This window comes from Myotis nattereri (assembly GCF_964212035.1).
Source record: "Myotis nattereri genome assembly, chromosome: X".
Lineage (NCBI taxonomy): Eukaryota > Metazoa > Chordata > Mammalia > Chiroptera > Vespertilionidae > Myotis > Myotis nattereri.
Window position 1 is genome coordinate 91825965 of NC_138078.1, and position 15538 is coordinate 91841502.

The following is a 15538-nucleotide window of genomic DNA, read 5'->3' on the forward strand; positions in this document are numbered from 1 at the left end:
TAATACTCAGTCCTTGCAGACACTTTGTAAATACTAATCTCAGGTTCTTAGGGGTGGGAAGTGTTTTCTGTTCTAAATCCCAGTGCCATCAGAGTTTATAGACTTTTTAGAGACAAATTAATAAAGTTAAGCAACTCAAATCCAAAGCAATTTGTTTCTCTCTCATATGCACACCCTCTTCTTGGAAGAATGCTTCTGTTATCCTTTGCCCTGGCCTGGAGGTTCTAGTGCTTTAAATATACGTATGTTTGTGTAGGAGGATGGAGATGGGAGCTTTCTGGCTGCTATCTGCCCATCCATCCATTCAATTTATTCATCCCACAAATATTTAGTAGGTAACCTACTGTGCTCTTTATAGGGATGTACTCCCCTCCATCCTTTTAGTGGCTTCACCCATGTCTTTCAGGGTGTTTGGAGCTCTTACTTTCTTCTCTCTAACAGGGTAATAGTGAAAAAAGTAAGGGCTAGTATGAACAGGAGGAAGAATGAGTGGGGTAATTGTTGAAGGAAAGCATGGAGATGCTGCATTTTCTCAAATCATTCAAGGTCCATTTTGTTTCCCTCATGGTTTAGGCTTTTTCTACATGTAGCTCTAAGAGTGGGCAAGAATGTAACTTAGGGTTGACTGGCAGAGCCCTGGGCCCAAGACCGCACCTTGGGTACCGGGGGTTAACTCTAGGACTGGATGTTTTAACCTCCAACATAAAGTAACTCCTGGACTGGCTACCAAAGGGCCTTGCCAGCAGCTGGCTCTGAAGTTGGCTTTGGTTCTGAGCTAGATCTGTGGAAGTTGGGGCCCAGGCTCCTCACTCAGCAGCTTGTATTGATCTCCAGGCCTCTTTTGTTGTCTCCTCCTCCTCCTCCTCCTCCTCCTCCTCCTCCTCCTCCTCCTCCTCCTCCTCCTCCTCCTCCTCCTCCTTCTCCTCCTCCTCAGTGGAAGCCTCTCCCCCTCTCCCTGGCCGCTTCTCAGCCTCTTCCGCTTTCCTCCTCTGCTTCTAATGAATTGGAATTTCTGAGAGCCGCCAAGGCTCTGGGAGTTTGACAAAACTGTCCTTGCTCTTTCTGCGTTTGCCCAGTCAAGGGTATCTTAGCCGGAGGTTGAAGTGATGCTTTTAGTCCCGGTGATATGATTGCATAGCAACACAGAGCAGCTCCGAGAGGGGAGGAGGAGAAGGAGAAGGAGGGCAGGGAGGTGGGAGAGACAGAGGGAGAGTGTGCACACAGCAGCTGTCAGCATCCCTGTCTCAGGGACTTCTTTGCTGATTCACAGAAGCAGTCCAGCCCCGGGCCTCCTAGCTCTCAGTTACCGCCTGCTCCTCAGACCTGACGGACTCAGAAGGTAGGCCACAGAGAAATGATTTTTAAGCCTCACCCTTTTTCTTCTAGCTGAGGGAAAAAGACTGAGGGAGGGGAAGCTCCAGAGGTATGGTGTGTGTGTGTGTGTGTGTGTATGCGCACGCACGCACGCAGTCAACACACACACACACACACACACACACACACACGCCTGCCTGCTGCCTGTGTGTGCCTTTAGGGAAAAACTTGCATTAAAACATACCCACAATGAAGTGGCTACTGCTTGGATTTATAGAGGGGGAAAAGATGCCTAGGAATAGAAACTCAAGCCAATTTGAGCAACTAATGAATTAGAAGAAGGTCCAAGAGGAGGGGGTGCTATTTGTTTGTTTGTTTGTCCTCAATGACATGCTTTTTGTCCACGGGTGGAAGGACAAAAATCCATGGTTTTGGATTTCCTGGTGAGAAGGAAGGGGTGTGGAAAGCATTGGCTGAAAAGGGAGGAGAGAGGAAACGTGGGAACTTGCAGCAGGTTCCCTGAACAAATGTGTGTCTTGTCCGCAGACAGGACACAGGAGTGCCTCCGTGGAGTAAACGGGACTCTGACTTAGGATCCTGGGGCAGAAGGCGCAGCCTCATCTCTGCATTTACTACCTGGCTCAATCTGCCTTCCCTATTGCATTTCCCCCTTGCTCTTCTCTTGGTTTCCTCTCTACCCTCTGTAATCAGGAAGCGCCTCTCTACTCTTGGGAGCACAGCTTGGAGTGCTTTGAAATCAGGGTTACCTTTCCTGAAGTCAAGCACCCATTCCTTTTGTTCTCCTTACCCTTCTCCAGCAGCAGGCCCAATGCCCCAGCCTGGTAAGTTGACTTGAGACTGTGTGGGGAGTTAAAGCTTATCCTGCCTTTAGTAAGCAGGTGAAGCCAGGCTGCCCAGGTGTTGGGTCCAAGCAGGTTGCTGGGCTGGGGTGGAGTGAAGTAGAGAAGGAGGGATGGCAGCAGTGACAGCTGCCTGCTTCTGCTTCCGTTGAGAGCATGGTGTATGCTGTCTGGGAAAGAACATACTTTCCCCTTATGTTTTCTTTCTGATTGTTCAAAAGAACAAAAGTCTTTAATAAGCTCTATATCTAGTTCACCTTAGCTCCTGACGTTTCCAAAGGAATCCTTGTTTCTAGATGAAAGGCCCTTGGGTAAATCACCTTGGGGGTCCTGTGGGGACGCCAAACCTCAGGAGATCTTACCTCTGGGATCTGGGTCAGAGCTGGTTCCAGACAACCTTGGGGCCTTTTAGGAACACCCCTTCCCCCTCCTGGAAAGGCCATGCTGCTAGTGGAAGTGATAAGTGTCCTGACCCTGAGAGAAGACTGAGCCCCTCTTTTCCTGGGTAGGCCAGCCTCCATCCTACAGTCCTGCTTCCTGCAAACTATTGCTGGGGGATTAAGGCACATGGAAAGGGCTCCTCTTCCTATGAGATTTGTTCCCCGAGGCATTCCTCCCTTGTTAAGTGTCTCTGAGCTCTGGGCCAGAGGACCCTTTAGCTCCGCAGTCACCCAAAAGGAGGGGAGCGTGGTTTGAAGCAGCAAATTATCAAAGACCCAAGAGCCAAATACAGAGAACACATCTGGGTTGCAGAACTTTGAACCATAGATACACAGAAGTTTCTCATGTTAAATCTGCCACAATGACAGATAGGGTGGGCTCTCACTAACAAAACCCAAGAGATATCCTTCTAAACTTGCCGTGGACACTCACCCCAAGGGAACCCACTCTGCAGAAATAATAGTATGAAACTGCATTCCTCCTTTACAAAGGATTCTAAACACAAAGCAGCAACTAAAATAGCAAGCGAGATAAATCCTCTGAAGACAGTATTTATCAAACCGATAATCCACAGATCATGGTTCTGAGAGAATGTTAATAGATTCCGTTTTAAAATAAGGAGTGGTGGTGGTGGTGGTGGGTGCATTCTGTGGTCCAATACTTTTTTTGAAAATGCTTTAAAACAGAATTCTCTTGGAGACTCACAATGCATATAAGGATATTAAAGGTTCTGAGGACTTGGACATGGACAATAGTGGGGGCAGGGGTGGAGATGGAAGAGGTCATAGAGTTGATAAATGGCGATGGAAAAAATAAAATAAAATAAAATAAAATAAAAATGGTTCCTAAGGGGTCAATGATAAAAAGAAAAAAGGCCGAGGAAGACTGCTCTAGTTGCAATTTAAGGTAACTATTTGTAACTTCTCAGGCTTACATAGCTGCAAAGTTGTCAATAATGTTTTAGTACCACAATTATTATTATTATTATTATTATTATTATTATTATTATTATTGGGTTGTTGTTTTACATCCTTTATGTGGTGCCTATTCTCCTAGATTGGCCTTTACTGTTTAGCTGTGATAACGGTAGTTCAGATTATCTTTCTGTAAATTTGTGTAATTGTGGATTGATTTCAGAAATCTCAGTTTGTTACTTAAATATCTATAACTTAATTTAAAGCTCATTTTAAAACAAAAGATAACAAAGCATGTAATATTGTACATATGAAAAAATAAATAAAGGTTCTGAGGACTGCTACAAATAAATCTGCTTAATTTTGTTTAACCCAGTATAGAGAAGACCCTCAGGTAAATTGCCTTTTAAAGGGCCCTGATTTGCAGCACTTAATCCCAAACTAATTTGACCAGGGAACACTTTTCTACATGGAAAACACTTTAACATCTTCCAGACACAGTTTTGGGAATTGCTACTCAAAAAAATAAAATAAAAAATAAATAAAAAGCTGGAAGAAATTGTCACACGAGGGAAAAAAAAAAAAACCCTGGTAAGATAACCTAGTCCAGGAGTGGGCAAACTTTTTGACTCGAGGGCCACAATGGGTTCTTAAACTGGACCGGAGGGCCGGAACAAAAGCATGGATGGAGTGTTTGTGTGAACTAATATAAATTCAAAGTAAACATCATTACATAAAAGGGTACGGTCTTTTTTTTCAATAGTTTTATTCATTTCAAAGGGGCCGGATCCGGCCCGCGGGCCGTAGTTTGCTCACGGCTGATCTAGTCCAACACTGCATTTTTAAATGTGAAAAAGATTAAGAGGTTAATCAAATTGTTCTCTTTCCCAAAGCCGATGAGTATCTGAGAGAGTGAATCCTTATCACCTGATTGTCAGTCCACTGTGCCCAACTGCAGCTTCTCTTGCAGGTTCCCTCCCATGAAACTAGTCCCAGGAAAATGAGTCAGGTTTAAGGAATAATACCATCATTTTGAAAACAGCATTTATATCTTATACTAGTACATTTCTTTTAATATTTTGTTATTTTCGAAAACTATGAATTTTCCTTTCAGCATGGGATTTGTTGCATCTTTTAAATAATGTATTGTGAAAATGTTTATACATTCAAAGAGGTATCCTATCTAATAATAGACAAACATGGTAATTGACCATACCTTTGCTATGCCTCCCATTGGCAAATCAGCACGATATGCAAATTAACCACCAACAAAATGGCGGCTAATTTACATACTGCAGGCAGGGCGGGACTGCACCATCCCGCCTTCCCTGCCACCATCCGGACCTGCTATTTGCGACCCAGGGCGGTGGGATGGGACAGCGCCATCCCGCCTGCCCTGCCACCATCCGGGCCTCCTATCTGCGACCCGGGGTGGCGGGCATCTGTGTATGACCTGACCTAGGGCGGCGGGGTGGGGCAGCAGTGAACCACTGGCCCATCCGGGCATCCCATGTACAACCTGACCCAGGGCGGCCGGGCGGGGCAGCAGCAATCCGCCAGCCGGTCTGGGTGTCCCGTGTGCGACCCGACCTGGGGCAGCGCCCCAACTCCTGGATCAGCCTTGCTGTGAGCGCGACCCGGGGAGGTGGGGCAGGCACCAAGGAATCGGGCCTGCCATCTGCCACCTGGGGAGCGGGCCTAAGCCAGCAGGTGGTTATCTCCCGAAGGGTCCCAGACTGTGAGAGGGCACAAGTGGGGCAGAGGGACACCCCCCCCCCGCCAGTGCACAAATTTTTGTGCACCGAGCCTCTAGTCCTATATAATAAAAGCCTAATATGCAAATTTCCCTCTCGGGCAGTCGTTCTACTGGGAGTTTGACTGCTCGCTATGACGTGCACTGCCCACCAGGGGGCGGTGTAGAACACAACAGGCGTTGGCAATGCAGTGCTGGCAGCAGGCCTCAGTGGAGGCGCTGCGCCCTGATGGGCCCCAAAGAGAATGGGACTGTGGCAGGATGGTGGAGCAGATGAGCAGGTGGTACCAGGTCAAGGCAGGTGTGAGCAGGGCCGATCACCCCACCAATTGCCCCGAAGATGGCAACCAATGGTGGCAGCGGGGGGCAGGGTTGCCGCCGGCTCCCAGGTGCTGAGAGAGCCAGGCAAGCGGATGGTGGAGCAGGTGAGGGGGTGGTGCCAGGCCAAGTCGGGGTGCCAGGCAGGGCTACGAGGCTGGGGGCACAAGCTAGGGCTATGAGTCTGGGGGCACAAGCTGGGGCCCTATCTCTGCAGGCCACCCTGAGGGACCCCACACATGCATGAATTCATGCACCAGGCCTCTAGTAAAGAATAATGTAATGAAAATCAGATTACCAACAACTCAGCTTCAGAAAAAACATTATCAGTAATGATGAAACCCCATCTATCCTGTAATTAGACCTCCCTTCTTCCCTCCCTCTCTTCAAAGTCACCCTTCTCCTGGATTTGGTGTTTATTATTCTCATGTATTTATTTAAACTTTTACTATATATGACTGTCTTTAAACAGCATATACCACTGCTTTATGTCTTAAAAATTTATATCGATGGTCTGAATTCTTCTCCAATTTCTTTTCTATTCTGTGCTGTATTTGTGAAATTTAACCATGTTGTGCTATGTGGCTCTAGTTCATTTTTTTTTTTACTATTGTATAGCACTCCATTTAATGAATATGCTGTGATTTATTTATTCTGTTGTTTATGGACAATTAGGCCATTTCCAGTTTTTGGCTCACAGTTAGGGCTTACTATAATCATTCTTGTGTAGATATTCTTATGTGACTATTGCTATCTGGTTTGTATCTAGGAGGGAATTGTCCCATCACAGGGTCTGAGAATCTTCACCTTTGGGAGATGTCATCAAATTGCTCTCCCAAATGGTTTACTAACTTGCACTGTATAAAGGTTTCAGATGTAGTTCATTAATTGACCCTTAGAATAAAATTAGAGGGAAGGGAAGGGGTGTGGAAAGCATTGGCTTAAAAGGAAGGAGAGAGGAAACGTGGGAACTTGCAGCAGGTTCTGATGTTGTGCATTAATTGGCTTTTAGAATAAAATTCTCCCCAAGGGATGTCTCTGATTTTGTCACTAGAAATAAATTTTATATCTCAAAATTGCTTGACAGCTAATAACTTCTCAGGAACACATTTCGTTGTTTCCATTTGTAAATGAGAGGGTTGGCCTAGATAATTTCTAAGATCCTTCCAGGTTGACAATCTGAATTTCCATGATTTATTCATTAAGTTAGAACATCTGAAGCAGAACCTTGGTTTTTTGCTACATTGCAGGAATTATTTTAGGAACACATAACAAGGTTTGGTACCAATGAAATATGTGTCTCGTCTCTTAGTGTCATGCTGTCAGGTAGAAAGGCAGTACTGTGAGACACAGGGCCATCATGCAGCATTACCTTGGATTGGAGAGCCCACAAGAATGGATGTCTTCTTCCCACTGCCCTGTTCTTTCCTGAGCCTCTCTGATTTAGAAGTCTTCCCTACTTATTTTTTTCTCCCAAGAATAATGAATGCTTGTTGCAAATATATATATATATATATATATATATATATATATATATATATACACAATTTGTGCACACACACACACACAAAGTGTATAAAGTCAAAGGGAGACTCCCCTTCATACAACTCTCCAGAAGTAATGTCACTAAGCAGTTTTATGTGTCCTTGAAGGCTTTCTTTCTGTGCACACAACACACAGATTTTTTTCAAAAGGTTTTTTACAAAATTGGAGTTGTATCAGACATATTATTCTGACACCTGTTTTGTTTTACCTAAAATATATACCTTTAACATCTGTTCAAATGAGTGCATAGAAATCTACCTCTTTTCAACAGCTGCATAATATTCCATTGTGTGAATGGCTATGCTAATAGATATATGAATAGGTCTTTTTGTTAACCCTGTTTTACAGATGAAAGGACTAAAAAGCACAGTAAGTCAGGGAGCTTGTCCAAACCTGTGCTAATAAGTGGCATGGCCAGGATGCAAACCCGAGCATCCTGGCTCAGAGTAAGCACCCTTAACTGTAATGCTGTGCTGTCTCTCAGATATAGTCCACCTAACTAGTACCCTGTGGATGGGATTTTGAATTGATTGCAGTTTTGCTATTGCAAATAATACTTCAGCATACGTACTTGCTTACTTCTGCAAGTATTTCTGTAGGCTAGGTTCTTAGACTTCTCCAGTTTATAGGTGGAAAAAGCTTATCCATTCAGTCAAAAAATATTTACTAAGCTCTAAGACACTGGGGAAGCTCTGAGGTCAGACTAGGGGAATTGACCAGAATTTTACTTCTCTAGTGTCCTACGAATGTCATTTAAATATTTTGTAGAGTTTACCAGTTGGGTGATACTCTAGGCCCCAGACTCACTGCACCCTGTCTGTTCTCAATTGCTCTTGTCTTTGCATGATAAGTCAGCTCTTAGGCTCCCACCTGGTGGCCCTTAGCCAAAAGTCTTCTCTACTTGCTTGGGGTCAGTAACTACAATGCCTCAGAGCCTGGGTTATAGAATTTACAGAGGTGGAACAGTGAAGAACTGGTATTCTGGGACACATTTACCTAGATACGAATCCCAGCTTCTCAGCTCTTATTCACAATGCCACTTTAAACACATTACTTACTACCTCTGTGCCTCCATGTTCTTATGTGCACAATAAGACAACATACCAGATACTTCATAGGTTTAAATGACTTGTATGTAGATTGATCTATAATAATAAAAGTGTAACATGCAAATCGATCCAACAACGGAACAGCAGAATGACCGTCCTGACGACCACACTATGACACACACTGGCGCCAGGTCAGCCAAGGTGGGTGCGATGTGATTGGCTGGGGGGCTCCCAACATCGCCCCACAGAGGGAGGCCCAGACCACCGGCTGGTGGGGTGATCAATCGAGGGGGAAAAAGGGGTGGCGGCGGACTCGGGCAGTGCCAGGCCAAGGCGGGTGCAGGTGGGGGGCAGGGCTGGCTGCGGCAGCCAGAGAGAAGCCTGGGTGCCGGTAGCCAGAAGGAAGCCGGTGCTGGCAGCCAGGGGAAGGAAAGCTTACCCTTGCACTAATTTCGTGCATTGGGCCTCTAGTTAGTTAATATATGTGAAACATGGAATAAAGTAAGTTTAACTGATATTATTTATTTGGCTATAGAAAAACCGCTACACCAATCTTTCCATAAAAGAGTTCAAGGTGTCCCTGGCATTTTTGTGAGGAGTGTGGAGGGAGGGAAGGAGAAAATATCTGTTAGGTAGCTAATATACTCACATGGTTCAATACTCAAAAGATACAAAAAGATATTCCATAAAAATTAACCTCTCTTATTAGCAACACAGAGCTTTTGTGGGTGTGGGTAGTTATTCTAATTATCAACCCAAGCAGTGATTATATGGGGATTGACTTAATAATAATTCAACATATTTTATGCGCATGTTTTATGCAGTTTTTGTAACTATATTTCTCAGTTTTTTTATAAAAGGGAGAAAATAGAGAAAAATTCCAAAGGCAGTCAATGTTAACAGATTCTTTTGTAATACTTTCAAAGATATATTATTGTATATATAAGCACATATTTTCCCTTTTTACACATATATAAACAAACCATCTTATTTTTTTCTTCTTTTCTTTTCACTTAAAAAGATATCTTAAGAGATTGTTCCATATTGGCACATAAAAAGTTTTTAATTCTGTTTTTAATAGATGTATAGAATTCCACTGAATGGACACACATTTATTTAACTAGTCCTCTAGTAATGAACATTTTGGTTATTTGCAGGTTGTTTTTGTTTTTGCCATTTCAAGTCTTGCTTCAAATGCTAACATTCTGCATACATCATTTCACAGAAATGCAAGGAAATATGTATATCCAAAATCTTTGTCTTCATGATTCCTGGGATTTGTACCTACAAAGTTAGTCTATACATTTACCTAATTGGAGTTCAATTCAATAAATCAACCCAGGAAACATTCACTGAGTGCCTGCTATGCGCCCTACACTATGCTAAAAATATGTGGGATAGAAATAAATATCAGACATGGACCTTGTCCTCCATGAGCCAACAATCTTGCTTTCATGCTAAAATTCTGGTATTTCCCATGTGTTTTTAAAGCTTTTATCTCTGCCCAAGAGGAACAATGTCTCCCCACAACCTCCTGTAAGGGCCTCCTATGTGTACCTTTGAGAATCAGTAAGAGTATTCCTAGTGGAAAAAAAAAGCTACAGCTTGATATCCATCAGGACCCTTAGAGGAGAGCACAGAAGAGTAAGTTCCACCCCAAAAGCATCCTCCAGTACTCTGTGCATCCAAATATTCTTTCTCACCTTACATCAAAAACACCTCTTCCATAGATACATCCTAAATCCCTTCAACTTAAAGGTGAACACTTCTTCCTCTGTGTCCTCTCATTGCATGCTTTCTTGTCTCACTTACGGTACAAATCATTTTCTCTCTTAAGTTATACTTTTTTTGTTTATATGTCTTATTCCTAAACTTGACCAGTTGGGGACCAAGTTGGATTCATCTCTGTTTCCTCATAGCCTCTGCAAATTGGACAAAGGAATAGGAAGAGAATCAGTATGTACAGATGGTAATTAGGGACAGGATGGAGATAAATAGAGGGTCAGAAAGAATATTCTTTGTGTAGAACAAAGAGTACTGGACAGGAGTCAGGAGGCCCAGGTTCACTTGTGTCTCAGCATCTTCATCTGTCAGATGGGATCATAATTCTGGTTGGGCCAACCTTACCAGGTTGCACTGAGGATCAAGAAAGACAGTACAGCAGCATGTAAAGCATGCTATACAAATACAGGGAATGCTAAAGTTTTAATGTGTGGCAACTCTGAAACATTAACATTTTATAAATTAGCAAACCAAGATCTGGAGAGGTGAAATGACTTGAAGTCACAGTTAGTGGCAAAGTCTGAAAATACCCGAGGCTAGTCATGCTAGAACCAAGAGGAGTATATTGCTGCCTGCATTGGGATTGGAAGCTCCAAGTTCTCTAACTCCTGGGTTTGGTTTATTTTTGTTTGTGAACAATCAATTATAATTCAGGAAGTTAATCTGTAAGTGAATCTCAAAGGAGAAAAAGAGATAGTTTGTGACATAAGAAATACACCTGGCCACAAAAAAATGTAGTGGGAGAGTTAAACATCTCTAATAATTAAGGAAATACAAAGCAATCTTCAAGATGCCATCATCACAAATTTGGCAAAGATATTTTTAAAATAAGATCATGTCACTGTTGGCAAGTATGCTGGAAAACTGGCACTCTCATACATTGCCAGTGGTAGTATAAAGTGATCTAACTTTTTTTCTAGAGCAATTTAGAACTATGCATCACAGCTGAAATTGGTTCATACCCTTTGATCCAGGAATTCTCCCTTCTAGGAAATTATCCCAAGGAAAGAATTATAAATATTCACATGGCTGTTCATTGCAGTGTGACTTATGTCTAACTATAATGATATATCCATTCAATGAAATAATATACAATAATGATTACATCTGACATTTATTGAGCAGTGTACTATTTCCAGACACTATCCTAAGTTTTAGTCATTAGAACAATTTTAATCATTAGAACAATTCTATGAGGGAAGTATTGTTGTCATCCCAATTTTTCAGATGACATTGAAGTACAGAGAGATGAACTTGTCCCAGACCACACTGCTATTTGGTTGAATAGTATGAATTTGACTCTAGGTTTGTCTGATGCCAAAGCCCATGGCCTCAACAACACCACTCTATCACGTTTGCTGCCATTAAGAAATCATGTTTTAGAGGAAGAGTTAGTGACATTCTAAAGTGATTGTGATATAAATGGCAAATGAAAAAAGGCACAATACAAAATTAAATATATATAGATATATAGATATATAAAATCTCCTATGATGACAATTTTATTTTTAAAGTATATGTATATATTTTTCATAGTAAAACTGTGTAGGGCTTCAAACCTTCAAACCTGCTAGTAATGGTAATTTCTGGATGGTAGTATTTATTATAGATTAGTTTTATTTGCATCCTTATAATTTTTGTGTTTTCCAATTTTTCTATGAAAAACATGCACTACTTGTGTAATTGGCAAAAATGAAAATGTTAATATAAAAAGGAGTCTGAAAACAAGCCTTTTTAGTTTCATTCTTATAGTGCATTTTTAGCAATACTTCATTTTTACCTGAGGTACTAACTCTTTTATATTGGTGTTGGATCAGAGGGGAGCCACCTTTTAAACTATTCTTTGGGGAATTTATTTGGGGATGAGGAGTTATGTAGCTGTGTAATATCTAGGGAATTTGACTACAAGAGAGTGTCCATAAATTTTTGCACCTTCATCATCTGTAGTGATTCCCACCATCTGTAGTAATTCCCAATGTTTGGACCATAGACCCCTGAGTGGAGGGAAGGGTGTTTAATGCAAGGAGTCTACAGATCAGATCTTTAAATGAATAAGTGTTGCCCTGGCTGGTTTGCTCAGTGTTTAGAGCATCAGCCCACAGACCGAAGGGTCTCAGGTTCGATTCCTGGCCAAGGTAACATATCTCGGTTGCAGTTTTGTCCCTAGTCCCTCTCGTGGCATGTGCGGGAAGCAACCAATTGATGTGTCTCTCTCATGCCAATGTTTCTCCCCCCCCCCCCTCCTCTCCCTCTCTTTCCCTCTCTCTAAAAATTTAATGGAAAAATATTCTTGGGTGAGGAATAATAATAATAATAATGCTATCATTTAAAAAAAATAGATAAGTGTTTTTTCTCACTCTGTATGTACTTAAAATACAGCTACTATTGTAGATATGAGTGGGTGAAGTGTGATTTTCTTAAGCTTAAGAAGGGACTCTTTCTTATACCTAAAGTGTTGGGTACCACTGAAATAGAGACTAAAAATGATGGTTATTGAATCATCAGCATCAGGAATTAAATATGCTTACTTCCTGTCCTTTGGGATCAGGGTTCGCATGTCTTTGCCCAGCACTTTTATCATTTGCAAACATTGTCTTTGCTACCCATTCTCATTACATTGGTGTATAGTCACTAAGCTGTCAATTGGTTTAAGCATCTTATTTTTTTACTCATATCTTCCTTTTATAAGCTTACTGACTAACATATAAAGCTGACTGTCTCAAGCATAGCTTATTATGGAACACTGCTCTCACCCCCACCACACCAAATTTGCTCCTTCTCTCTCTTACTATCAACAACATTATCCACCCAGCTCCCAAATTAGAAACCTTTGTCTTCTTCACTTCCCTCACCCTTCACTTTACATCCAATTGATCACAGAGCCCAATGTTTTTAATCTCTTCAGTATATCTCAAAGCCATGCTCTCTGTTTCATCCTCACCACAACTGCCTGCCTATTGTAACAGCTTCTCAATGGGTTCTTTCCCTGGGAGAATCACTTCACAAGGCAGCTAGAGGCTCTCTCTAAAATGCAAATCTGGTCATGTCATTCCCTGGCTTAAAGTCTTCAGTGCCTCCCTGTTGTCTGCAAGACAAAGCCTAGAAGCCTCTGCTTGTCATTCAAGGCACGGCCCAATCTGGCCACAGCCTCATTTTCCAACCTCATCAGCGACTTCCCATAAGGCACCTGCCTTGTATTCTGATCACATCATACATTTTATTTTCATGCTGTTTAGGATGTTCTTTTTGTTTTATCTTCTCTGTCTAATGACAATCCAACTTCTATTTCTTGACTCACCTCAAGTATATTTCCTCTAGGAGAGACTGTTCCTGACCTGACCAGGTAGAACTCACCTCATCTATCCCTTCACTCCATCCCATCAATACTTCTACTATTATTATTATTATTTTGGTCAGGTTGTTTTTTAATACTTCTATTATTAATGCAAGTTACACTTTATGGCCTGATTTTCCCCACATCTGTTCTTTCTGTATGTAAACTCCTCATGGGGCAGGCACCATGTCTTTTTCATCTTTGTGCCTCCTAACTCTAGCCATACTGAACTTTATAATTATAATTATACTTTGAACATGTTAAGGTTTTTTTGCACAGATAGATCCCTCTGGTGAGACTGCCCTTCTCCCTTTCTCCCCTTCTCTGCAAAGGCAAACATCTACTCATCCTTCAAGACTCACCTCATGGACGGACCTGGAGAGTATTATACTAAGTGAAATAAGCCAGTCAGAGAAAGGCAAGAACCATATTATTTCACTTATTTGGGGGAATCTAATGAACCAAATAAATAAACAAACAAAATAGAAACAGACTCAAAGAAGAAAGAACAACAGCTGTTAGAGGGGAGGGGGCTTGAGGAGCTGGGCGAAAAAGGTGAAGGGATTAAGAAAAGAAAACTCATAGACACAGATAACAGTATGGTAATTACCAGAGGAAAATGGGGGTGGGGGAGGTAGGAGAGGGGAAAGGGGGACAAATGCTGATGGACGGAAATGATTTGGAGTGGTGAACACACAATACAATATACAGGTGATATATTATAGAATTGTACCCCTGAAACCTATATAATTTGATTAACCAATGTTACCCCAATAAAATCAATAAAAATATTTTATTTATTTATTTTTTTAATCCTCACATGAGGATATTTTTCTATTGATTTTTTAGAGAGAATGGAAGAGAGAGGGAAAGACAGAGAGAAATACATTGATTGGTTGCCTCCTGCACATGCCCCGACCAGGGCCCAGGCCAGGGAGGAGCCTGCAACCAAGGTACATGCCCTTGACCAGAATTGAATCTGGTACCCTTCAGTCTGCAGGCTGACACTCTATCCAATGGGCCACACTGGCTAGGGCTAAAAATATATTTTAAGAAAAGATTCACCTCAAACACAGTCTTTCTGATATCTTTGCATGTTCTTAGATAGAATTAATTGTCTTCCACTGTGTTCTCTCCTAGCCTTCTGGTCAAATTTTAATTATAGCACTTGCCACATAAGCAGTTTATTATAATTATCAACTTACATGGCTGCCTCCTACCCTACCCCCATCCCTAGGCTGTGAGATGTCAGACAGCAAATCATCTTTGTATTTCTAGCACAAAATATAATGAATAAACAATAAATACTTCCTTGATCAATAATTAGACAAAGTCTTTTATGGTACATGGTTACCTGGAAAAAAACTATTGGGTAGGTCAGTAAGCTTTGAAAACTCATTAATACAACTGATGGAAGCACCTCTAGGTAAGAGCTGGATTGATTGATTGATAGGGCTTTTCTAGGTCTTAACTAAATCTTCCCTTGTTTTTCTTCCAGGTGCTTATGATCAATGGTGGATGCACTGCCCATCCTCACCGCCCCCCCCGCATGAGCCTTGGTTCTGATGCAACCTATGGTCATGCAGGGATGCCCTTACACTTTCCCACGATGTCATGAGTGGCCAGCCACTGACCATTTCCATCATAGCAACAGCCTCCGAAGTACCTACCCCCAGCTTCAGGTAAGAAGCCAGTAGCAAAAGGAGAAAAAGTGAATACAGGATCTGTATATGTTCTTGTGGGTGTCCATGCTTCCTAAAGCTCAGGGTCACTCTTCATATACATGAAACCCCTTGGATAGCACATGGCCTCCTTCTGGCCTGTCCCTTGTCATTCATGAGGCATTTTAGGGGAGGGAGGATTGGGCACGGAAATGTACTGGGCTGGGCAAGCCAAAGGCCACAATGGCTTAGGGGGCTGGTTTCATGTTAACTTCCAAGGGGCGTTCCAGAAGACCGTATTCGTACAGGGCACAGTCTAGGCAGGACCTTCTCTGTGGCATACCTCATATTCTACACCTCCTTCCATTTGCTCCTCTCAAGTACCTAGCCTTACTTGAAACTCCTGGCTCAGCCCCACTAAAAATCCCCTGTGCCTGGTACCTGCTTCTTCTCTCTCCTCCTCTAGGAGTGTAGTTGTGGTACTGTGTGTGTCTGCTTGTGTATGTTGGTAGGTAGGCAGACAATGTGTGAGAGGCAGTAATCCTGAAGAGGGCAGCCAGAGAGGCC

General features: G+C 42.3%; 1 protein-coding gene across 1 annotated transcript in view; it reads left to right on the forward strand.

Annotated features, from left to right (window-relative positions):
• The first annotated feature begins 1161 nt into the window (after window positions 1–1161).
• The window catches only part of DRP2 (dystrophin related protein 2), a 45356-nt gene continuing 30979 nt past the window's right edge, over window positions 1162–15538 (forward strand). The window contains exons 1-3 of the mRNA XM_081080894.1: window positions 1162–1339; window positions 13643–13728; window positions 14809–14992. Coding sequence (XP_080937020.1) covers window positions 14876–14992 — 117 coding nt within the window. The 5' untranslated portion in view covers window positions 1162–1339; window positions 13643–13728; window positions 14809–14875. The remainder of the gene's footprint in view (window positions 1340–13642; window positions 13729–14808; window positions 14993–15538) is intronic.